Source organism: Halichoeres trimaculatus, unplaced genomic scaffold, assembly GCF_033239565.1.
Source record: "Halichoeres trimaculatus isolate MK-OKI-2021-1 unplaced genomic scaffold, fHalTri1.1 fHalTri1_scaffold_24, whole genome shotgun sequence".
Lineage (NCBI taxonomy): Eukaryota > Metazoa > Chordata > Actinopteri > Labriformes > Labridae > Halichoeres > Halichoeres trimaculatus.
Window position 1 is genome coordinate 4,388,596 of NW_027437202.1, and position 23,965 is coordinate 4,412,560.

At 42.6% G+C, this 23,965-nt stretch overlaps 2 protein-coding genes and 12 non-coding genes across 16 annotated transcripts in view; 5 read left to right on the forward strand and 9 right to left on the reverse strand.

Annotated features, from left to right (window-relative positions):
• Positions 1–1,492: 1,492 nt before the first annotated feature.
• On the reverse strand, positions 1,493–1,565 carry trnam-cau (transfer RNA methionine (anticodon CAU)). Its single transcript has one exon. It is a non-coding gene; the product is annotated as a tRNA-Met (tRNA).
• Positions 1,566–1,999: 434 nt separating this feature from the next.
• trnag-gcc (transfer RNA glycine (anticodon GCC)) lies at positions 2,000–2,070 on the reverse strand. The gene has a single exon. It is a non-coding gene; the product is annotated as a tRNA-Gly (tRNA).
• A 1,083-nt stretch (positions 2,071–3,153) lies between these two features.
• trnag-gcc (transfer RNA glycine (anticodon GCC)) lies at positions 3,154–3,224 on the forward strand. The gene has a single exon. It is a non-coding gene; the product is annotated as a tRNA-Gly (tRNA).
• A 561-nt stretch (positions 3,225–3,785) lies between these two features.
• trnag-gcc (transfer RNA glycine (anticodon GCC)) lies at positions 3,786–3,856 on the reverse strand. Its single transcript has one exon. It is a non-coding gene; the product is annotated as a tRNA-Gly (tRNA).
• Positions 3,857–4,290: 434 nt separating this feature from the next.
• On the reverse strand, positions 4,291–4,363 carry trnam-cau (transfer RNA methionine (anticodon CAU)). The gene has a single exon. It is a non-coding gene; the product is annotated as a tRNA-Met (tRNA).
• Positions 4,364–5,598: 1,235 nt separating this feature from the next.
• On the forward strand, positions 5,599–5,670 carry trnad-guc (transfer RNA aspartic acid (anticodon GUC)). The gene has a single exon. It is a non-coding gene; the product is annotated as a tRNA-Asp (tRNA).
• A 232-nt stretch (positions 5,671–5,902) lies between these two features.
• trnam-cau (transfer RNA methionine (anticodon CAU)) lies at positions 5,903–5,975 on the reverse strand. Its single transcript has one exon. It is a non-coding gene; the product is annotated as a tRNA-Met (tRNA).
• A 304-nt stretch (positions 5,976–6,279) lies between these two features.
• On the forward strand, positions 6,280–6,351 carry trnad-guc (transfer RNA aspartic acid (anticodon GUC)). The gene has a single exon. It is a non-coding gene; the product is annotated as a tRNA-Asp (tRNA).
• Positions 6,352–6,644: 293 nt separating this feature from the next.
• Positions 6,645–6,715, reverse strand: trnag-gcc (transfer RNA glycine (anticodon GCC)). The gene has a single exon. It is a non-coding gene; the product is annotated as a tRNA-Gly (tRNA).
• Positions 6,716–6,945: 230 nt separating this feature from the next.
• Positions 6,946–7,018, reverse strand: trnak-cuu (transfer RNA lysine (anticodon CUU)). Its single transcript has one exon. It is a non-coding gene; the product is annotated as a tRNA-Lys (tRNA).
• Positions 7,019–7,408: 390 nt separating this feature from the next.
• trnam-cau (transfer RNA methionine (anticodon CAU)) lies at positions 7,409–7,481 on the reverse strand. The gene has a single exon. It is a non-coding gene; the product is annotated as a tRNA-Met (tRNA).
• A 1,685-nt stretch (positions 7,482–9,166) lies between these two features.
• Positions 9,167–21,868, reverse strand: LOC141785997 (N-chimaerin). Its single transcript, XM_074664680.1, has 15 exons — positions 21,799–21,868; positions 21,361–21,469; positions 19,828–19,866; positions 19,678–19,733; positions 18,282–18,313; positions 18,041–18,154; positions 17,156–17,282; positions 16,095–16,256; positions 13,356–13,433; positions 12,658–12,742; positions 12,076–12,249; positions 11,389–11,466; positions 11,157–11,294; positions 10,953–11,058; positions 9,167–10,859 (listed from the first exon to the last, which is right to left on the reverse strand). Exons 2-15 carry the CDS (start codon positions 21,377–21,379, stop codon positions 10,688–10,690), a joined length of 1,380 nt encoding a protein of 459 aa, XP_074520781.1. The 5' UTR covers positions 21,380–21,469; positions 21,799–21,868; the 3' UTR covers positions 9,167–10,687.
• Positions 21,869–22,067: 199 nt separating this feature from the next.
• On the forward strand, positions 22,068–22,141 carry trnai-aau (transfer RNA isoleucine (anticodon AAU)). Its single transcript has one exon. It is a non-coding gene; the product is annotated as a tRNA-Ile (tRNA).
• A 333-nt stretch (positions 22,142–22,474) lies between these two features.
• Positions 22,475–23,965, forward strand: part of LOC141785998 (FERM, ARHGEF and pleckstrin domain-containing protein 1-like) — a 31,803-nt gene continuing 30,312 nt past the window's right edge. For 2 of the 3 annotated variants that reach the window (XM_074664681.1, XM_074664683.1), the window contains exon 1: positions 22,475–22,747. The gene's annotated coding sequence lies outside the window, so the exon portion shown is untranslated. Of the gene's footprint in view, positions 22,748–23,155; positions 23,392–23,965 lie in introns of all 3 variants that reach the window. The other variant, XM_074664682.1, reaches the window with a different exon arrangement.

Below are 23,965 nucleotides of genomic sequence, written 5' to 3' on the forward strand. Positions count from 1 at the left end.
ACGTGAGCCATGCTTTTCTGTAAACGTTCAACCTGAATGTCCAGAGTGTTCCTGTGCAACCACAGCCTCTACTGACAAGACACTGAGACAGGAGATTTAAGTAGTTAATACACTAATTTGAAATAAATCATCAAGATGAAGCTTAAACTCAAGGACAAATAGAAGAAACTTTATTGAAGAAAAAATGGAGGATATCGCCAACAAAGCAGCAAAATCTTTTACAATACTGGCTGTAAAAAACAGATATGCATAGAACTAGGTCATATATACCACTAAGGATTGATATTTCAGCTTTTATTGCATAAAAACTCATTTTAAGATTTTTTTGTAGCGTTTACAGACAAAAATTGCAGAAAAACATAACGACACCTGAAATCACAATTCTCATTAAAGCACCTGTAAGGAACTTTATGTTGATTTTGGACAGACAAACTTGATACCTTCTGCCAGCGATTCTCCCATGTTTGTGAGGGCTCTCAAGAGAAAACTTACAGGGGCTTTAAAGATTCAAGTTTTAATTTGAAGATTATATCCAGATTAAATAATATTTTAAGCACACAATAAAAACATCAGCTTGAAAATTGCTTGAAAAACAAAGGTAAATGAAAACATGGGAAGAACAGAATAAAACTCAAGCTAAACTTTGTTCTGTTTACATTTCAGTTTCAGGGTGTTCTTCAAATTGATAACTTCCTGAGTGATGTCTCACCCTTAAAACAAAAAGATGCTTTACACAAAAGGCAAATCAGGGCAACAGTCAAGTGCTGATGCCAAAAGATAAATGGAATAATAATTGTTGTAACCATCATCAGTCTTTCTTACCCCTTAAGCTCAAGTAATGAATGCTGTGTTTTCTGTCCATTGGTGGATTGAGGGCTTGGCTCCTGTATGTCCATGACCCAGATTCACCTTTTCAAACCCATAACAATGTCCTTGTCTTTGGACGGCAGTTGGAGGGTCTTCAGGACTTCAGGAAAGCCTGGATCTCTGACGTTTGGTGGTTTTAACGTGAAGAAATGGCTGAAACACAGGAGGAAATATTTCAAATGCTTAGTCTTAATGGGATGTTAAATATACGCCCTGTTGTGATAATATTTACATTTTCCCAGAGCAAACAGAGAGGCCGTATTATGGAAACAGAGACGTGACATTTACAGCCCGCAATGACGTATTTTGAAAAGGGGGGATTCTTAAATAAACAACACAGAGTATCTCTTTTGTCAGCATACAGTTAGTCTCAGTGTTTTAAAGTTTGTGGTCTGGGTTTACAGGATGGGAACACCTTGTCAGTACAGTCTGTGTACCAAGTTGTCAGCTGTGGGCAGGACTCCAACAGGCACAGACCAGTATCTTTACAGAAGTCAATCCATTACAACTGTGCAGCAAAGCGCTGCTTGCGAAAGAGAGTGCCTGAGGGGCCATCAGACCAATAAATCTACAGAGTACAAAGACAACTCCAAAGTGACCTTTAGACACAAGAGGCAAAAACACATGCCCCGTGTGAGGCTCGAACTCACGACCTTCAGATTATGAGACTGACGCGCTGCCTACTGCGCCAACGAGGCCTGGAAACCACTAGGTGTAGTTTATAACACAGATACATCATTTCCTAAAGCATTTCTGTGCTTTTTCTTTATTCTCTTTCCCATTTCTAAAGAGTCAAAAGCCATCCTAAGCTTCATTTTTCAGCCATCAAGCCTGTGGGTCAAAACAGCCACTAAGTGTTTTCAGCTAATGATCCAGTCCTAGCTTTGCATACGTTATCTTAAGTGGCTTCAGCCAGAAGTCGACTTTAGTAGGGATGCACAGTATAAATGATTGGCATTGGTATTGGAACTGGAAAAGTTGAATTGGTGCATCCCTTGTTATCAGGATTGACCGATATTGGCTTAAAAGTGAAATATTGGGCATGGGCCAACACCCTGAAAACCGCCAAGTCAGTATGGACAGAGCTTTGTGTTTAGGTCTACACCACAACTTTCTGAACAAAATGGAATGATGCATTGGCCGGGAATCGAACCCGGGCCTCCCGCGTGGCAGGCGAGAATTCTACCACTGAACCACCAATGCTTACATACCTTCCATTTCGCAACTTTTGAAACAATGCCTGAACTGAGTTGGGGGGAAAAGGGGCCTTCAGGAGGCTGTCAACTACAGGAGACCATCCCCCCTACCATGTCGAGAACCCCCACAAGCAGAGGAGCTGAACCTGTTGCTGCGTTCTGTTTCTACTCAGAACTGGGAAGTCAGGAGTGGGAGTGACACCATCTCCGAGTTCACCCTTCCAGTTGCCAAGTTGGAAAAACTTGGAACTCCAACTTCGTGACTGACAGAACCCAGCAGGTGAGATTGGAGTCCATCACACCCGGCACTCTAAAGCTGCGTTTCCACCAAGCAGTCCGGGTCGGTTTGTCTCGATATGCGCTTTTAGCGGCGTTTCCACAGACTCATCCCGGGACGGACCCCTAAAAACCGAGACGAGCCGTCCCACTTTTTTGGGACCCTTTCGTATGGGTGCCAGACTGAACCGATCCGCTCTCCGGAGGTGGAGCTACACACTGCAAACGGTTGATTGGTCAAAAGAATCGTCACTCACCCCGACAGCGGCTGCATTTCTCCTGGCGGCACACAGACTTCTCTGACACAAAGCTTGATTGCACTTTGTAACAGAGAGTTACATGAAAATCACAGAGTGGATGAAATGCTGCATGTCTTCCATCCGTGCTCTTTGTTTACTTTGTCGCGTTTTCTTCTTTGTTGGATTTAATAGCAGGGTAAGCTGCTACGGCGTCAGGCTACTGTTTACCAGCTGCGGCTTCCGGCATCCGGCTTACATGCCGCCCACCACGAGAGGGCACCGTTTGCTGTGGAAACGCAAACGGGATGAGACTTAACTGTCCCAAACCGTACTGAACCGACCCGTACTGCTTGGTGGAAACGCAGCTTAACAGTAAAGACCAGCGCCCCCCAGGAATGTGTGCTCTCCCCACTACTCTTCTCTCTCTACACCTATGACTGCACCTCAAAGGACCCCTCTGAGTAACTCCTGGAGTTGGCAGACAACACCATCATCATTGATCTCATGAACCTGGCCTCTTTTGCTGAACTTTGTTCAGGCGTGGTTCCAATGGCTTCAAAACCATAGTCATGTGAGCATTGGTGGTTCAGTGGTAGAATTCTCGCCTGCCACGCGGGAGGCCCGGGTTCGATTCCCGGCCAATGCATCAGCCTTTTCTTCGGGAATATATTGTGTTGCTGACCCAAACATAGGAGCTTAAACGGAACCAGCTTTCTTGTTTACTACATTGTTGTTACTATACTTTTTAACCCCAAAATAGTGGTCGTTGCTATTCGGGTTCTACTTTATAAACCGTTAATTTGTGGATCCCTTGTCCCATGGGGTCCTTAACAAAGTCAGTTACCTACTTTCATTTTTCAGTTTGTCTGTGTGCTAGAACAGCTCTGATTGTTCCCATAACTGGTTGTGCTCTGCAACATGGTACCATTCTGTATTGAGAAAAACAAGTTACATGCTCTTTTGAGCTCTATTGTTTGGGTCTACAGTAGTGCTGCACGATTTGGGGTAAGGGTGCGATTTGCGATTAGGTGGACAATATTGCGATTGCGATTGTGCTTGCGATTTAATAAAAAAAGTTGTGTCACGATGAGTCTACTGACTTTCTTGGTTATCATGGAGAAAAATCTGAATTGCATGCACTGACATTGCGATTGCGATAATCGTGCAGCCCTAGTCTACAGCACAACATTCCCTACAAAAAGGATGATGCATTGGCCGGGAATCGAACCCGGGCCTCCCGCGTGGCAGGCGAGAATTCTACCACTGAACCACCAATGCTCACATGCAAGCTTCTGCGCAACTATAGGAACGATGGCCGAACAAAGTTGAAGGAAAAGTGCAAGGTCTATGGTCAAAAGTTGTCCCTGATACCCCCTTTTCAACAGTGCACCAGTGTTTGTTCAGTGCTGGTGCTAGTACTTTGTCTGTGCTGAGACAGGCACTGACCTGTACAGCACTTGCAGAACCATGCTGAAATCGAGTAGGTCATTTGTTCGATCTCCAAACCGGGCACATCTTTAATCGTGTGCCACTGACTGTTTGGTCCAAATAAACAACTTGAAAATATTTAAAATTGTCTTCCCGAAGACTGAGGTGAAGATTTGATGGATGCAAAAAGATCCTTAAGGGTACCATCTTGATCTGACAGAAGGATAGCCCCAAGTCAGGACAGGCCATCAGCCAGAGACAAGTCCAGGCCCAAAGAAAAGAACTGCCCCGTGTGAGGCTCGAACTCACGACCTTCAGATTATGAGACTGACGCGCTGCCTACTGCGCCAACGAGGCTTGAAAAAGCAGGGATGGCATCCATTTTTTTTCCATTTTCTACCGCTTATCCAGGGTCAGGTCGCGGGGGCAGCAGCCTAAGCAGGGAAGCCCAGACTTCCCTCTCCCTAGCCACTTTGTCCTGCTCTTCCCGGGGGATTCCGAGACGTTCCCCGGCCAGCCAAGAGATGTAATCTCCCCAGCATGTCCTGGGTCTGCCCGGGGGTCTCCTCCCTATGGGATGTGCCCTGAACACCTCACCAGGGAGGCGTCCGGGAGGCATCCTCATCAGATGCCCGAGCCACCTCATCTGGCTCTTCTCAACGCGGAAGAGCAGCGGCTCTACTCCGAGCTCCTCCTGGATAGCGGAGCTTCTCACTCTATCTCTAAGGGAGAGCCCGGCCACCCTACGGAGGAAGCTCTTTTCGGCCGCTTGTACCCGTTATCTTGTTCTTTCGGTCACTACCCAAAGCTCATGACCATAGGTGAGGGTGGGAATGAAGATCAACCGGTAAACAGAGAGCTTTGCCTTCTGGCTCAGCTCCCTCTTCACCAAGACAGACCTGTGCAGAGTACGCATTACTGCAGTCGTGCACCAATCCGCCTGTCGACCTCTTGCTCCATCCTCCCCTAACTCATGAACAAGACCACGAGACACTTAAACTCCTCCACTTGGGGCAGGATCTCATCCCCCACCCGGATAGGGCACTCCACCCTTTTCCGGCTGAGGACCATGGACTCAGATTTGGAGGTGCTTATTCTCATCCGAGCCGCTTCACACTGGGCTGCGAACTGATCCAGAGAGAGTTGAAGGTCACGGCTTGATGAAGCCAACAGGACCACATCATCTGCAAAAAGAAGTGATCCAATCCTGAGGTCACCAAACCGGACCCCCTCGACACCCTGGCTGCGCCTAGAAATTCTGTCCATAAAAGTTATGAACAGTGATGCATCAAATCAAAAAACTTGATTTTTTTGGACCACAATGATCTTTGAAGGTTGATGTTTATAGCCTCCTGGGCGCCTCTATTGACAAGATGATTCCTCAAGGCTTAAAGTCAGTCCCCAGTCGATCAGCCCAAAATTGGAAGCACACACTTTGAAAGAAATGAGACTTAGACCTTATGATAATGTGATAGAGTGGAGTCGAAGCATATGCAGACCTGGTGGAAGTTGTCCTTCATTGTACTAAAATTTTTACCATTCCAGCTCTGCTTTTGTGGGTAAAAAATCAGTAGTAATCCAACATGAATATCTCCTCGTTAGTATAGTGGTGAGTATCCCCGCCTGTCACGCGGGAGACCGGGGTTCGATTCCCCGACGGGGAGTGCAACATCCTTTATCATCCCCTACAACATTTGCTTGTTGTCAGAAGGCACATAAAATAACTTCACAGACATTGTGTATTTTACTGTCACTTCCTTTTAGTATTCAGAAGATCCTTACAATAACCTACCTGCAAGAAGATACTTATAGGTACTGTCTTGATCTGACAGGATGAAAGCCCTCAGTCAGGACAGGCCACCAGCCAGAGACAAGTCCAGGCTCAAAGAAAAGAGCTGCCCCGTGTGAGGCTCGAACTCACGACCTTCAGATTATGAGACTGACGCGCTGCCTACTGCGCCAACGAGGCTTAAAAAACTGGATTTTTTGTACCATCGCAATCTTTCAAGATTGATTTTGATGGCATACCTGCGCCTCTTTCGCTATGATCACTCTTCAAGGCTTGAAGTCTGTCCCCAGTGGGTCAGCCCAAAAGTGTAAGCACACACTCGGACAAGAACTGAGACTTAGACTTTATGATAACGTCATCGTTCAACGCGGAGTTGAACCATATACAGACCTGGTGGAAGTTGTCCTTCATCATGGTATAATTTTAACCATGCCAGTTCTGCTTTTGTGGGTTAATAAACAGCTGCAAAATGCAACAAAACATCTCCTCGTTAGTATAGTGGTGAGTATCCCCGCCTGTCACGCGGGAGACCGGGGTTCGATTCCCCGACGGGGAGTGCAACATCCTTTTTCATCCCCTACCACAACTGCTTGTTGTCAGAATGCACATAAAATAACATCAAAGACATTGAATATTTTTCTGTCACTTCCTTTTGGTGTTAAGAGAGTTGTAACAATCACCTACCTGCTCTCACCTCCATATTCAGAGAGAATTCTTTCAAGGAGAATTGTATATCAGTCCTTCACCACTTAAATAGCTAGACTGGACATTTTTTATCACCCAACCAGAAAAACATTAAAAAGAAACACAGAATGCCCACATATAGAGTAGAAAAATCAAAAAGGATGTTGCATTGGCCGGGAATCGAACCCGGGCCTCCCGCGTGGCAGGCGAGAATTCTACCACTGAACCACCAATGCTCACTGTCATGCTCACACAACCAGTGATTCTTGAAAGGGAACAGGTGTACCACCCACGGCGATTAAACAAATTCTAAAATCATAATATAAAAAAGAGGCCCAAATGCCCACAGAAGTATCCTAGGGACTACTTTTTACTGAAGTCACGCATGACTTGCGGCAAAAAGGTAACTGGATGATTTGGCTTTTTAAAGGCCATCCATGACAAGACAAAAAAACCAAAACAATTGCGCCCAACGTGGGGCTCGAACCCACGACCCTGAGATTAAGAGTCTCATGCTCTACCGACTGAGCTAGCCGGGCTTATATTGCAACAAAAAAATGCTTCATTTATGTAATGTAACTCAATCTGTCTACACTACCAACATTGGGGGCAATTGCAATCTTAGCTTTTCATGAATGATTTCACAACAATTAACATTGTTCTTGATTAGAAAAGTATGGTTCTACAAAAAGTGTATGGTCACATAAATCAGGTTAGCTAGCATGCCTAAACATGGATTCTTCAGGCTCTTCAATCTCCATTTGAGGTTCCACATGTTCCAACAATTACCATCAAATGGAAGTAGCTTATCCCATTAAAACAGAACCATACATCAGTCTTTGATGAGGAGACACAGTTAAAACTACATTGCTTCATTATATAGGGAAAGGTGTGATCAGCAACAGTGAATGGTTCATGAGCAAAACACATGCCCCGTGTGAGGCTCGAACTCACGACCTTCAGATTATGAGACTGACGCGCTGCCTACTGCGCCAACGAGGCCTGTCACAACACCATTCCGGAAGCGTTTAAAAATCCGTCACAAACAATGTGCCCTTTATGAGCTATAATACCTCTGGTTACACTTCAGAATGCAAAAAAAACATATTTTCGCCTAAACGGTCTTAAGTGAAAAACATACACGCACATTCAAGTGCTGTTAAAACGGTATTCATGCTCTATCAATGGCGGCCATATCCTGCAAAGAAATTCAGATTTTGGGGAGGTAGTACCCGTCACCGTCCACCAGATGGAGGCATAGCGCTTCCACTGCGGCGCTGAAGCTTTCGTTAAAAGGTACATCCTGAGGCCTTATCTATCGTGCACAAATTAAGACCACTTTCCTTCTATCTTTCTGGAAAATGTATTTAGAATGCCTCGGTTTTATAAAGACACAGCAAACACCGTATCACATCTTCATGAGTGAATCGAACCCCGATCTCCCGCATATCAAACTACATTACCTGTTGTAATAACAAGGCCACACTTCTGTCGTCAATAAAGCAATGAAAAAGCGAAATAAATTAAAAAAAACAATGCTCAAAGCTTACATTACAACCATTACAACTTGATTAAAATGCACTAATTGAAGTGAGGCAAGTTCGATGCTAACGTCGCGATGACAACTCGACATGTGTTAACTCTCCTGCAAATGCTACATAAGCCCGACGACTTTAAAAATTCAAATTCAGAGAACAGAACATTCACCAAACTCACTGATATTTCACAACAGAAACCACGGGCGTCTGCAGAATTAAAAAAACATCTTACTGAATAAACGTGTAATAAACCTGATGGTTGCGTGTTACATGGCCGTAGAGCTAGCTTAAACTTGCACATGGGTTTTCGCAGCGAACACTTTTAAAACACTGTTTGTATGTCTTCTTATACCGATTTAAGATGCTGAACGCTTACCTGAATCGCTGACTACACAAATGTTTCGGCTTCATATTCCATTAAAGGCATTTTTCGGGCGATGTCTTTTCCAAAAAGTGATTGCGCAGTCCGTCCGTAACCGTCGAGCTCAACTCTAGACATTGTGGTGCCTTGAATTAAGCGATAGCCAATGAGGAAGGAGCTGCCTGAACACGTGACGTTGCAACACATGGCAGAAGAAGAAGAAAGTAACTGCACTTTACAACGGTGGAATTACTTGAATTGACTTTGCCAAGAGGAACAGCAAATCAAGTCCAGATCGATGACGTGTTAATGCTAAAAATACCTGTAAGTGTACATTATCACCCTGGAGACGTGCACCAACTGAGAGCCATGTTTAATAATTTAATTTCACCATGCATAAATCATATAGAAAATACTGTACAGCAATGACAGAAGTAATAAAAACTGACATGATGCAAAAAAGGCAAGTGTCACAGATCACTGAAGGCTCAAAGGTTTTCATCAAGTTAGTTTCACTGGAGTTAGTATGTTAGATCAAGAGAGAGGAATAAACAACATAATGTTGACAAAAAAGCAAAAAGGAGACATGAAATCTCAAAACATAAAAAAAAATGTTAGAAAAGTTGATGTTACTTTTATGGTACATCCAAATTGATTTTTACAACTCCTCATTAGCTACGCAAAACACAAAATAATCACCCCCCGACAGAAATGGGGGTAGTAAACGAATAATAAAGAGGGGGAAAGGTGTGTGTTAGCAGGAGTGGGGTTTGTACATGCAGAAGGCATTAACTCTACACCTCCACCTTTTTAAATGGCACAAGTTAAAAAAAGGAAATACACTCCTTCATATTACTGAGATTGGCAACATTGTCCCATGATTAATACTGCTTTCATAACATCAGAAAAAGACTGCAATGTTCAACCAGTGTCTGATGCTCACATATCTGCAAGAAAGAGATGTTATTCATCCTAAGATAAAGGCTAAAAAAGTAGAAAACATAACCCCAACTGGCCTTCTTTGATAATATGTAAGCATTATTATTACTCAGAGTTTCACAGTTAGATGGAAATGTTGATGCAAACAGACTGGAAATAAAAAACTTACAAAAATTCAAAAAGCTGAGCTGTAGAAGCAGTGATGCTAGTGTCTTCATTTTACCATCTGGGTCAATACAGTTAAACAGGCTGTGAAGGTATCACTGAATAGCATCAAGTCAAGCAATTTAAGTTCATTGAGTATAACTTTTTGGCGGAAAATCTGCCCGGTAACACTGCTTTGAAGAAATAAAATAAAAACAGAAAAGCGGAAAACAAGCACCATTTCACATATTCATGTTCAAGTCACTCATGAAGGTGTGTTTCTCATTGCCCCGTCTGCCTTTGTAGTTTGTAATGTAGGAATTAATGTTTGTGTTTTTCCCTTTAAATTTGTATTTTTGTCCCAAAGCAGGCAGGTGGAGAAAGGACAAAACACACTATGAGAAAATATTAAACTATTTAATTCCCAGCTCCTTTAGTCTCATTATTGGATGTAATTAAAAGGTAATTATTTGATGAAAATGTAAGAGTTTTTTAATTTAAGTGATTAAAAACGGCTTAAAGGGAGCTGTGAAGTAAAGAGCTTTCAAAAAGGAATGATAACACAATAGGTCCAAGTCACTTAAGTTCCATTCAGAGGAATGAGTGTGATTACGGTTGACTGATTCACTGTTCGCATTCATCCATTCATTCATTCATCCAGCTGTCTACTGCCGTAGAAGTCAGTGCTTCTTCTTCTTCTTTTTTTTTGAGGAGGACTAACAGGATACCTTGATGCTACACAACAAAAAGTAGAAGAAAATAATCTCTCACCACCAAAACTTGAGGAAAACGTTGATTCGAAAGCAGCATTTTTCCCCTGAAACCAAGTGGTTTCAGAGCTAGCAATGCTAACCATAAATGTAACAAGAAGATTACAATTGTCAAGGCATCCTTTGAGAAAGAGACGACAAATAGACGGATAATGCAGTGTTTCCATAGCAACGAAAATACAGCATTTCTATTTCTAACTTCTCAGCAGAGCACAGTTATTTCTACTGAGTAAAGCTGGATGTTTTGAGAAAGTTTGATGAAAGTTTTGCAAAAGTTTTACATAAAAAAGTTGGAAACACTGCATTATTCGACTTTTGTCTCTATGCAAGCAGTCACTTCCTTCATATCCCGCTCCTTAGTGTACTTTTTGTCCAACTTCCCAGGTTGTTTCTTCTTCATTTCTGATAAAAGTCACCTTTTCTTTGAGTTTATTTTCTCAGGAGATCACAGTACTTTCAGAACAACACGTCCTCGTTGGTGATGAGCGTTTCCACCACTAGTCTCTGGTAGCGGATGTCGTTGAGCGCCGTCATGGCGTCAAGCTCAGGGGCCCTCATCAGTGTTGGGCCGAAGACGATGCCGAGGTTCTCGCTGGGCATGAGGTTCTCTTTGTCACACTGGGTCACTCTGAATGTAGAGAAGAAAGAGACTTTTTATAGGCAATGAAATAGATTCAAAGAAAAGATTAGGGGAACACAGTTAGAGGTAGAGGATTCAGACCTCTTGAGATGAGCCATGAGGTATCGCAGAGTCTCTAAGTGAGCTGGCGGCAGCAGCTTCAGGGCTTCATGTAGCGCCTCCAAACGCTTCTCTGGGTCTGATATCTCTGAAAACCCCACAAACACACACAGAAATGATGAATTCTGCAGAGTGACTTCAAGCTCCTGTCTCTTATGTAACAGACTGCAGAGTGTGAGGACCTACTTGCTGCCTCGATGAAGCGTGGGTGCGCGTCGTAGGTGATGAGGGGGATAGGAAGCTCTCGGAAGTAGAGTTTGAGGGCTCCGGTGATGATGTTGATGTCCTCGTAGGCATTCGAGGAGATATCAGCCTTTTCTCCATCTGTGGAAGGAAGTGAATCAGAAACATGCAAAAGATTTAAAAACAAAACAGAAAAGTAGAAACTCAGTTTGAAATAACTTTATTAATACTTCACCTCGATCAAATGCTAGTTTGACGTCTTCAATCAGCTCACTGAAGCCTGATATCCTGTACAATCCTTCAGATTGAAGACCTGAAGAGAGGATAGTAAACACAACAGTCGTGTTTTAGAGTTATACATCAGAGTATCGACAAAATACTCAGCAGAAGAAATGTGATTTGCTCCATTTTATCTGTAAAACACTCTTATTGACTGCTCAAACTGGGTTAGAACAGTGTATATGAACATGATTTACAGTAATGTGTGCTGAAATGTTTTTTTTATTGTTGTAGAAATAAATTAAACTGAAGTAGCCACACAAATAGGAGTTAAAGACAGAGCAGAGGAGAGGGGGAGGATGCAATAAAGATTGATTAGAGGGAAAAAGACCAGCAGAGAGCGCAGGAGGTGGGGGTGGATTGTGCTCCTGCCTCGTGTCAAGTCCAATCACTTCAAGTCTGGAGTTTTATTGATCCTCCGTATTTTCACTCAGCTCTTGGATCGTAGTCCATAAAACTCTGTCTGCAGCATCTCCCCTGTGACGCCTCAGCTCCCGAAGGAGAGGAGTTGTAGCTCTTTGCAGGCGTCATCTGCTTTTGTACAATCCTCACCACACACTCCTGCTTCGTGGGCGCATGTTATATAATCCCTGACTCATAAACACACACACACAAACCTACGCTGATTCTCCATCTTTCTCACCTCTAGCCTCGATTTCCTGTATACACATGTCGACCACCATGGGCCTCTTGGTGTTGTGGGCTTTGACCAGCGTGGTCAGGTCGCAGCTGTACACCTTCTTGACGTGCCGCAGGTCTGGCTGGCAGTCGTTGGGGACCACTTTGGAGCACTGCTTGTGGACGTTCAAGCCGCAATCTAAAACAAGGAAAGAGCACATTTTGACCTGCACCTTGAGTCTTGAATCTAAACACTCTGCACTCTTAGTCTAAAGGCTGCTGAGTTCATGCAAACACTTGGAAAATATCAGAGTTGTTTGGTAAAAGAAGGACAGAAACGTAGGTGTTAGAGAGGCTTAGTTCATCCTGTACAAACACAGAAACACTCACACTGACAGAGTGTTCTTTGGCACAAAATTAAATCTCTTGACATTTAAATATCTATGATACAACACGGATGAGTCAACAGCTGAAGTGACTAACTTTCAAGCCTGCTGTGCTGGTTTTGAGTCACAGTTGCGACACGACAAGGAGGAAGCAGCTTTTGACTTTCTAGGAGTAAAGATTCTCAGAGTTTCATAAAAGTGAAATTTGTCGTTCTTATTACCTGCACATTTGACTCCCTGAGCGATGAGACCCCACATGAAGTTGGCACAGTACTCACACCAGTGAGGGCCCCTGAATGTGTGAACCTGGTTTAAGAGAGTCAAAAAACAAGGAGACATTTACATTCAAACAGTGTTTTAAAATGCAAATCCGTCACTGAGTGAACTCTTCATGTAGCAGCTCAGAAAACGCACAGGATTAATGTGAAAATGTGTACATTTGCTAAGATTAAGGTGAGGAAACCCCGGTCTAGCGCTAATCTTTATTATACAATAACAGGCACAGGCGGGAGCACAATGGAGATAGAATAGAGGACGTTTATTGAGTTTTTATCTGCTCATTTATTCCATAAATTGGCTCCTGAGTACATAATGAAATTCTAATAACCTCCATCTCACTGAGGAGCTCTGGTTGTGCATGTGTGTGTGTGTGTGTGTCAGGTTCCCCTTAAGCTCTGAGCACTCTTGCTCTGACCTTCGTGCTCCTCACTAATGGCTACATGTAAAATAGAAATCTGTGAATTTAAAGCAGGAAATAGAAGCTGGGAGTGTGAAACGTAAAGGGAGAAATCTGTGTGTGTGTGTGTGTGCGTCTGAGGTGAATTTGAATAAGACTCTGTGAGCTGAATCAGCGTTTCCCGGCATCACTGAACACACACACACAAAAACAGAGCAGGAGGAAGAAGCGAGAGTCGCTCACCTTGAAGTTGTGGACCTTCTCGTACTTGGGCGCTAAGTCGCTCTCCCTCAGGGTGGCCCGCCGCACCAGAGATGTGAGCTGCGAAAGGGCAAAAGATCTGATTGGTTGCCAGAAGGTGGAAGCAGGGGAGGAGGGTTTAGGGGGGGCTTGCGCCCTCGCCGGGTCCGGGTTGCTGCCGGAGACTGGAAGCGAGGGGATCGAACCAGCGCTGACATTCAAACCGAGAGCTGCAGTGAACAAAGAGCTCTTCTGAGCAGCATCCTTCTCGGCTTTCCTACGAGGCTTCTTTCTACCTTTTTTAACAGCGTAGGATTCTCTGCTCGGCATTGTGGGATCTGTAGTTTTAGTGTTAAATTTAAAAAACAAACCCTCACTGAGAGACTAAAATCCCATTCATAAAACTAAAAACAAACCGGATTTCCACAAAATAAATCCAGGAAAAAAGAAAAATCTGTTTGAAAAATATAAAAAAGGAAAAGCAACACTTAGATTCTGATTATTTCAAGCTCCATCAGACAACAACATCCCAAATACAGAAGCAAACAAACAACCAATCCAGCCGTCTTAGTACCAAAAAGATCAACCAATCAGATTAGCCCTGCATACTGATGCTGCTGCATGTTGCAATCCCACATCATAACAAAAAGGAAAAACAAAAGCCAGCCAGCGAATAAAACCTTCCTCCAGACAGAAAAACTACACAATGATGAGTAAAAGTCACTTGTATGTTTCTAAAAATCTGGAAAAGTGAGCCCAAAATCCTCCGAAGCGGACTGATGCGGCGGAATGTGCATCCCCTTCTCCCAGACTCGTGTAGGTGAGCGCTCCAGCCCACATGGCTCAGCGTGTGTGTGTGTGTGAGTGTGTGTGTGGCAGAGTGTGTTAATCCGCTTTGCCTCCACTCACTCGGCAGCGGAGGAGGGAGGTGACAGAGGCGGAGAGAGAGGAAAAGAAGGAGGAGGTGGAGAATGAGGGGGGAGCTACGGTGCCGTAATGGATGAATTTAACAGGTCACACCGAGAGGAGAAGGAGCCAATAGGAAGCTGGGGTGCTTGTTGTTTCGACAACAATTCTGCCACCTCGGTTGTCCCAGGAGAGGAGGAAAAAAGGGGGGGACTGAACTGCAAGAAAACGCTGGTTTTTCACTCATTCGTTTACACTCTTTGTTTCTCTCCATTCCTTTGCGAAAATCAGTTTCTTTTCCCTCCATTAACTCATTTGTGCTTGTCCTTACACGGCCCTTCAAATTAAAAGCCTGCTTTTACTTTTTGTATTTTATAAGAAGATGATTTGAAAGGTTTTTATTCTGTTACTGGATTTTATTTATCAGCTTTAATTCATGAGCTTTGGGATATTTTTCAGCAAATATGTCTGAAAAATGTTCAGCAAAGAAGGGATGGAAATGTGACGCTGAATTTTAAGCAGAGCCCATTCTCTAACAAGAGGCCTTCAAAATTAAAATTTAAAAACTCATCACCTGAGCCCGGTTTTTATTACCCCCAGAGGGGCTGTTAAACCCCTTTAACCCCCCGATAAACGGCGCAAAGCTGAATGAAATATGCATTTCTCATGTGTGGGCGCTCGTCTCCTCTACAAGAAAGCCACCTCTGGTCTCAATGTCACCGCAAGCCGTACTGCTTTGTCTGCAAATCCAGCCAATTATGAAAGCACACACGTTCCCAGGGCCACCCCCATTCCACACACACACACACACACACACGCACATGCATGCAGTGTAGACAGTGATGTATGAGGTGCAGCACTGGGCGGTCATGCACTGCGGGTCATACAAGGCCTCAGGAGGTTGAGTGCTGGTGTTGCACATAAACACGCTGCACATTGTTATAAGCCTGTTGTTTCATGTGTTTGGTCACAACTCTTCTTTCTAACTGTGTTATAAAAATGTGTTTACTGCAGCTGCATGATTAGATCTGCAACCCACCTGCACAAACACACAGCTGCAGACTGAAATTCACATCATTGCCCAGTGTTCACCCCTGCTCTGTGAAGGAAACATCACATCTGCAAATCTGAAGAAAAGCTCCATCCCAGAGAGAAACTAAACTCTAATCATCTCAGAAATGAATGCAAACTAATTAGACAGCAACAAACTCGTCTCCTGAATACCAAAGTCGACAGCTTTTGGAGATAGAAGGTTTCCGCAGGCAGGCTGCTGTTATGTAATTTTACTGCAGAGCCCTTGGCTGGAGGCCATCTCTCCTCTGCATCCATCCTCCTCCTCCTTCTTCTTCTCCTTTCTCTTTTCTTTAAGGAACTCTCATCCTTCCATCCTAGCACAGTGCATACAGTAACTTTCTTCACCTTTAGCCTGAATTCACCTCTCTGCAGGGTTTGTCTGAACACTACAGGCGGAGAAAAACTACGTCAAGATAAGGTATTGATGACTCAAACATTTAATCTGCAGATCAATCTGCAAAACTGACGTCCATAGGGGCTCAATAAATGCTTCAATTTGTCTTAAAATTGTTCAATTTCAGCCTGGTTTCCTCAGGGGAAATATCTGTTGGTCTGTTGCCGATACTCTCTGCCAGCACTCCTCTGTTTTTTATTCAAAACAGCTCCCAAAGGACGACAGAGCCTTCAGGTTTGTTTGCCAGAAACATACGTCAACTGCAAGATGATTCCTAGCCCGAGCTCCAGCAGAGTCTCTCAGAGATCTGTATTTTTCACAAAGAGGAATACGATTTGAAGATGAAGTTTAGTGGCTGTGCTCCTCACCCTCTCCTCAGAGTTCTGGTCGTCTTTGGCCTGAGTGGGTCCGTCTGGCTCCTCGGGGCTTAGAGGCAGGTGTTTCTTGAGGGTGGGCTCTTGGTTAAGGGTGGTGTAGCCCACGTGTTCATAGATTGGGTTTATGGTCATCTTTGCTATGTACTCCGCTGCCTGTCAGAACACAAAGACACAGCAAATTATCTTTTATCCTCTTAACCTTTATTTTAAATGTTGGTATAGACCAGGGGTCTGCAACCTTTACTTTCATAGAAGCCTATTTGCCTCAGCTCACCTGGATTCAAGTCATTCAGGAGCCACAAAATCTACTTAATTTCCACAATAATAACTGCAGAGCTTATCAAATTCTATACAGAGTAAAAATCTAGTAAATAACAATCTAAACAAAATATTTTTTAATTTATCAAATTGTACATATGATGTCTTATGTATTTTTAATAAATTTTAAAAAAATTCAAAAAGATTTACAATAAAATTAAAAAAAAATCACAAATTTGCACAAGTTAAAAAAAAATTGAAATGTTAAAAAAAAACGCAAAAAAATCATTTTCAAAAATCTTTTTAATTTGCAAAAAAAAAATCTATTTTTTAATTTAAATATTTGCAAAAATGTCCAAGAAAATTTGAAAATTTGAAAAAATTCTAAAAAATAAATGAATTTAAAAATTTTGCAAATATTTCAAACAAGTTTTAAATTTCACAAAAATTTAACGAAAAATGAAATGTGGTTTATTTGCAATAATTTCAAAAATTTTGAAAGGATACTTGATATTTGATCAAATGTATTGACAATATCCCCCAAAATATCATTTTTTTGTCGTCTGCTAATCTCTTACCCATATCAAGCATGTACATTAAGCTGGCATGTTGGCAGTTACATGAATCCATCCACGCAGAATAATAATAATAATTATTCAATAATAGTTTTTTAAAGCTTTAGGAGCTACTGCAAAGGAGTCAAAGACCCTCATGAGGCTCCACAGCCACAGGTTGAGGACCCTTGTATAGGACGAAAAAGTTTGAACAAGTGGATGGAAGATGGGAACACACACCTTTGTCTCTATGTAGAGTGTGATGAGTCCATCTGTGACCAGGTCGTGTATGGACTCAAACCTCTTCTCTCCAACAAAATGTTTCCCATCGTGGTAGAGACGGAAGTTTCTCGTCTGGTTCCCAAACCTTAAAGGAAAAGAATTGTCTTTAGCATCATTTAGCTGTGAAATATTAAAACATCCCAATTTGGCACAAACTCTGAGAGGGAGCGCTATGATGGACAGGCTCTTAACTGGGCCACCATGCTATCTGCTCCTCAGTGGGTCACAATGAAACCATCATGAGACAACTGTTAGATCATTAACCCAAAATCCAACCTTTTCTTTTTCTGCAGACCCAAAGTGGAGCCAGTGGTTTATGAGGGAGTATTTATGGAAGGTAATTATAACAACCAGAGGGACTGCAGGTGGAAGAGTGACGTGGCTATGAATAGAGTAGACTGACCCAAAACTGAATTCAAATCATGCCACGCACCCATTTTTAAAAGTGAGGCACCTAACTCTGAGACAATGTGAAACAGAGCAAGCTACTGAGGCTGATGTGGGCAGGAGGGTGTGGGTGCCACTGAAGAGATGAAGACTTATTAAGAAGAGGACGTGTGGGGCCATGTGAGGTCAGAGATGATCGCTCCTAAGCAGCTTATAGCTCCACTTCTGCCTTTAAACCCTCACACCTGACAGCACCTGGGGGTCTGGACAAACATTATCAGAGAAGCTTAGCACGCTAACTGCTTCTCTTCTTCTTGGCTTGTCACACAGAAGCGTGCAGGTGCAGAGAGAGATGAGAGATGAGGGAGGTTAAACGGTGAGGGGATTCCTTGGAAGCCAGATCTTTTGAAAATATGACCTTCAGAATTATAAACACTGATCATCTAACAAACATACCTTAGTGCCAGCGTGTACGTGCCTGGCTGCCTCTGGCTCTCCCTGATGAGGTAGCTGCCTTCAGCTTGACTCAACAACTGGTCAGCTTCTTCTCTGGAGATCATGCCATGAAACCTGAGTGTAAAAAGCAGCAACTTTTAAATTTGAACACTTTGTTTGTGCTGATTTTTTCCAGAGTAACGGAGCTGAATTGAGGTGATGTGCCCCACATAAATCACCAAAAAGCAGGAGTCCTACTTACTCTCTTCCATAGTATTTAGGTCGATTGTTCACCTGCAGGGAGAAGAAAAAGACAAAGTCTGATAAACAGGATTAAATCAAATAGGGCAGAAGAATGATACAGGATCACGCAGAATGAAGCTCTGTGGTATGAATGTTGAGGACAAACTAGTCCATGAGCGTGGGTGCAGGCAGGGAATATTGCTGGAGTCAGATACAGAAAGGGAACATTCTGTTGTTCTCAACAAAAACTGCTGTGGAGTCAATAAATCAGCCGGACGCGGCAAAGCACGCTGCATATTGAATTAGGTGCTGTGTTACAGACGCAGGAAGGGTGAGGAACATTTAGACATGAGTGTGCTAAATGCAAAGATAGAGGAGCACTTTTATTAACTATTAGAAAACATTGATTTGACTCGCATAGGTAGATTTGGTGTAAGTCAGAGCAATAAGTTTGTCTGACAGGGATTTAGCTCCTTCATATCAGCCATGCATGTGTACCCCTGGACATCCACCAAATCTGCTGCAGGGCCTGTACGTAGTCCAGCAAGAAGCAGACGGACTAAAACCCAGAACTAATGCTCAAACACATCCTTGGCTATACATGGAGGAGTTAAGCTGTGTCTCTTGTGCTTTTATAGTGTATTTTGAATGAAATGATGAAACAAATAGCTGCAGACAGCAACATCTACACCTTATGAGAAAACATGCTGCATTTAAGTTTCAGGAATAAACTGCTGCGAGCTTGTTTTGAGAGAGCATGAATTAAAAGCTGCTCGATGTAAATACTTATGCAACCTGAGGACCTCCTGCTTGTTTTTATCAACCCTACATGCCATAAATTAAGAAAAACACCCGCCATAGATAAGTGTTTATTGGTGCATCATTAAATCACATATGGCTCAGCTCCCTGCAGACGACACAAAGAGGGGAAAAGGGGGGCAGGGGGTGTTGGATGACATCTGTCTACCAGTCTGCGGGTCTCAATTGGGTCAGCAACACTGCTTACCTGACCAGCAGCTGCTCATTTAGCATCAAACACACATATAAATATTCTATTCTCCTCTTTCTAAAGTGATACCTACAAGGTGACTGGCTTTACAAAAAAAGCCGAGCACATTTGTGCACGTTAGCTTTTCTTTAATGGTTCTTATGCCTGAATGCTGCAGTGTTCCAACATTTTTAGAATGCCTTAACAGATGTTTTCCCTGAAGAGATGGAACAAGGAACAAAGAAAAAACAATAAGGTGCCTGCTACGAGCGAAGTCAGCGAATACAGTCTCTAAGGAGATAAAAACACACACACTGAAATGTGCAGCTAGCTTGAGGCTTTCTGCACGCCATGTGTGATTTAATAGGTAGTGTGAACATATTTACCAGCTGGGTGATGTTTTAGCATATAAAGATGTCTGTCTCACCTCACAGGTGCAGGTGAGTCTGCGAGGATGTGGCGCCTCCTGCTGGAGCTGGTACACTGTGGCAGAACACACAAAGAAAATCAGAGAACATCACATGGGAAAATCAGGCTTTACTTTCAGAAAATATTCAAATGTCTCTGAAATACTTACAGTAAGATTTCCACACTGGTGGTCTGTACTCATCATGATCTGAGGGGAGAAAGTTCAAAAGTTATTTACTGAGTTATGACGCCCTCAAGTGGACAAAACATGATCAAATTATTACATTTTAATTTAAAAGAAGCAACAAATCATAAAAGTTAAGTCATCAATCTGCATATTTTGCTGTCTTTATTATCTTAAAACAACAAATGTTTCCCAAGGGTTTCCATTTAATAGATGATAAGTTTATCCAGAATAAAAACCTCGCTTAGTATAACTGTTCATAGAAGCTAATTTATGGGAAAATCTACTTTATGAAGCATAAAAAGATGTGAAAGTTTCTTCAACATCATTTTGAGAGCTCATGCAAATGAGCTCTCACTACAATGTTTTATCTCCCCAACACTCAGACAAGCTCCACTTGTCACACCCCTCAGGCTTGCACGTCTTAAATGAATTGTAGATGGTATCAGCCTAATAGGAGTGTTTCCTTGTTGCGGATAATAAACAATACTGACATGAATGTTAGAGTAAGTGTGACTGGGAGAATCATTAGAGAGTAATTAACAGCCCCAGGCTTAGATGTGGAGTTTGGCTGAACTCTGCATTAGCTTGTTTCTTGTGAGATGAGCACTAAAGAAGCCAAATGTTTACCTGAAATATAAAACTAAGGCTTCATGTGCAGTTACAAAACAGATGCACAGCCAAAGAAAAATGACCTTAGTGCTCTATTTGTTTATTTGAAAATGAGAAGGAAAAAGTTATCTGATGGAAATTAGTAAGCACCCGTCTTATAAATTCAGGCATATGCTGTCTACCATCTTCTCTGCATGAGTAAAACTAACAGCCTGTTTCCTGTCTCGCTGCACACTGTGTTCGCTCCTCAAGCCTTATCTCTTCAACACTTGTCCTCCCGGTATCCTGTCTTCAAAATAACTCCAAATCCTCCCAGGGGGCCGAGAGTCTTACCCTGTTTTCTCAAGGCAATGCTGCATAACAGACAGACACACTCAAAAAAAAAGTAGACATAACATATTCACTGCAGACTTACTTACAGGGTCTATGGACTGAAACAAAACCTGGGTTTCTAACTGTAAGAGTGCACAGTTTTCAGGCAATCATAAACTCTGCATCTGACTGCTTTTAGGTCCTTTGAAATGGGAATTTTTTACACTTCTTGTGAACAAAAGCTAACCTTGACTGTATTCAAAGTGCTGCATCTTACGGAAAACCTAAAATAAAGTTTACTTAAAGTAAGAATGATCTTGTTTATCTTCCATAGAGATTAATGGGGAAATAGAAAGTATCACAAATTAAATAATCAATTTTGCATTGACAAAATGAATAATATTGCAGATAACATCACATTATTTTTGCCAAATGCATAAAAAAACAAAGACAACTGTCATTAGGATTAGCCACATTGGTTAGGGGAGCATACATGTTTATAACAGCCACCACCAAGCAACACACACCCAAAATCACCATTAATACACTGAAAAGAGACGTAAGGGCGTGTTTCTGAGGTGTGATGCTGCTTACCAAAGACATTTAGAGCCATCTTGATTTTCTGATATGAAGAAGATGAACAATTCACTAGAAGATCCAAATACCCAGGTTAAAAGCAGGACCCTTTAAATTACTTTAAATCCTGAAAGAAAACAGACAGATCGATTCTGTTAGGAAGTGTTTAACTGAGAGCTTAGGTGAAAAAAATCTTCATTTGTCAGACAGAAATAGCTGAGAAACAATAAATGATCTGGCTCAATTATAGGACAGCTAACGTTAGCGGATTCGGTCAGCGTTAGTTTAGTTGGAGGGCTGAACCGCGAGTACAACAAAGCTGAGCGGTGTTTTTTGGGTTACAATGACAAGAAAACAAAAGCTGTAATATTAAACAAAAGAAAACATACGACCCGTTTCACAAAAATGAAATTAAGAGCGGTTTAATCCATCTAACGGTTAGCTAATAATACTTACATTCACATCCATTCTACTTTGTAGTCGCCATCTTGCTGTGTCACGTGACCAGTCTCGCCCTCTCTCTGGGGTAACTATGGTAACGGACCCTGCTGATGCTACATGTCGTCATTCGTCCAAAAAGGTATGCTAGTTAGCATAAACATAAGGTTATTGAATGTGTTAAAGAGCTATAAGAGCGTTTTCAGCTCAAATTAACTCGCTAACAATGTTTCCAAGCCTAAATTGTTATTGAATTCAAAAAACAACGATTATTTGGCGGGAATCATGGCCGGTTAGCTCAGTTGGTTAGAGCGTGGTGCTAATAACGCCAAGGTCGCGGGTTCGATCCCCGTACGGGCCACTTGAACCTTTTTCTCAACCAATTTTGTTCCACAAATAAGCTGTGTTCGTCTTGTGAGTATGAAAAATCAATACTGAAACACTCTTTTCACGGTTATGCTCTGGTTACGCTGTCTATAATGTAGATAAAGCATTTATACCTGTGTCTGTTTCCAGTCGACCCTCTTCTCTTCAGTTAGCAGATATCCTAGTAATCCTGTGTCATTTTCGTCTTGAAATTTATCGAATTTATGAAGAATAATTTTAATTTTCATCCATTTTTTACCCTTTTACCTCGATAGAGCCATTCTCTAAGGCTTCCATATGGTGGCGCCCTTCATCCGCCCTCAGTGCACCTCCCTCAGCCAGGCTCTGTAGCGCCGGGCTCCCTGTGCTGGAGGCGGTGTGTCGCTCTTTATTGTTCCAGTGGAAAGCTCAATGCACGGTTTCCCAACATTCGTCTCAATGGCTTCCACGCAGAAACCACGTCCCACCTGAGAGGGAGCGGCTCGGCTGGGAAAGGAGGACTTTGAATCCACCAAAACTTCAGCGCAACATTGTGCGGGATTTGGAAATAAAGGCGCTTTTACGCACGGACAGTCTGTGGACCGTGAAGAAAGAGAGGAGGGTAAGGAATCATGCTATCCGGCTTGTGAAGCGAGGTTACACGTAGCTTCTGTTGCTACTCCTGTTATGGTGCACGCTTATATTTAGATTCAGACAGTTTTATGAAGATAGCACCTTTTCCTTAAGGCAACAGTGTGTGATGTTTGATGAGCCTGATATCCTAAGTATAAGCGATTGCAAGCAGTCTGTTCGGTTTCCTAATCGGCTGAGCTTTAGGCGTCCAGCAGAGCTTCTTTCACTGTAAGCTTCATGATAGACAAGGGATAGCCTTCTTTAGAGGGTGCTTTTAACATTTGCACTGACTGCAACATTTTCCTTCAACTTAATCACCTATTAATCTTACTTTTGAGCTGGAATCTCACCTACTTTCAGATGTGTTTTATTTGCTTTTTGTGTTATTTCCATGCAGCCTCATTCCCCAAACATCACAATAGGCTTATGGTTTCCATTGCACATTAAGCACACACACATATCTATAGCATTCACACTCCCCAACCCAGCCTTTGGGTGTGATCTGGCAGCCTTAGCCTACTGACATCCTTACCCTGACCAGAAGGATTACTCTGCTAACCTACATCCTGCTGCTTGCCCTGTTGCCAACTGTACTCTTATGTGTGTGGGCCTTCAAAGGAGCTTTATATAGGGGTAAGTCTGTTCCCTTTGAGTGTAAGAAGCTGCTGTGTGCATGCAGAAATTGCTCCTTAGTACCCTCACCTTGCTCACATGGCACCATGAGGTGACAAACAACTGGCCTTCGTTTATTGATCTATTGGTCAGTGGGGGAGCACCTATGATGGTCATTGTCTTGCACATGGTTGCATTCACTTTCACAATCAATATGAGCAGCACAAAGCAAATAGAAGTGGTGCTACACACAACCTCAGGATAGTAACCCTCCTGAGGGCAACAGAGCAGCTTAACAGCCTAGCGGGTGGAGGGTGTCACCTTGATAAAACACACTATCAAGCGCAAGTCATTGATCTGCCAAGGTTGTAAGAGTGCTGTGTTTCAGCTTTGATCTTTGTCTTACCTGTGCTTACTATCTTACCTTTCAGGTTGTGGGTTAAAATGAGGCATTTAAAGTCTGGATTAAGGAATCCCTGACATGCATTTTAAGCATTTTTGACGTTAAACACACCAAATGATGTTGAATTATCACCAGATTAACTGATTATCATAATCACTTGCAGCGTTTAGCGCCAAATCCTGAATACTGGAG

Coding starts and splice junctions, on each gene's coding strand:
- LOC141785997 (XM_074664680.1), bottom strand. Junction 19,734..19,827: donor ACCAGTGTGGAAATCTTACT/GTAAGTATTTCA, acceptor GTTCTGCCACAG/TGTACCAGCTCCAGCAGGAG. Junction 11,295..11,388: donor CAAACTAGCATTTGATCGAG/GTGAAGTATTAA, acceptor TTCCTTCCACAG/ATGGAGAAAAGGCTGATATC.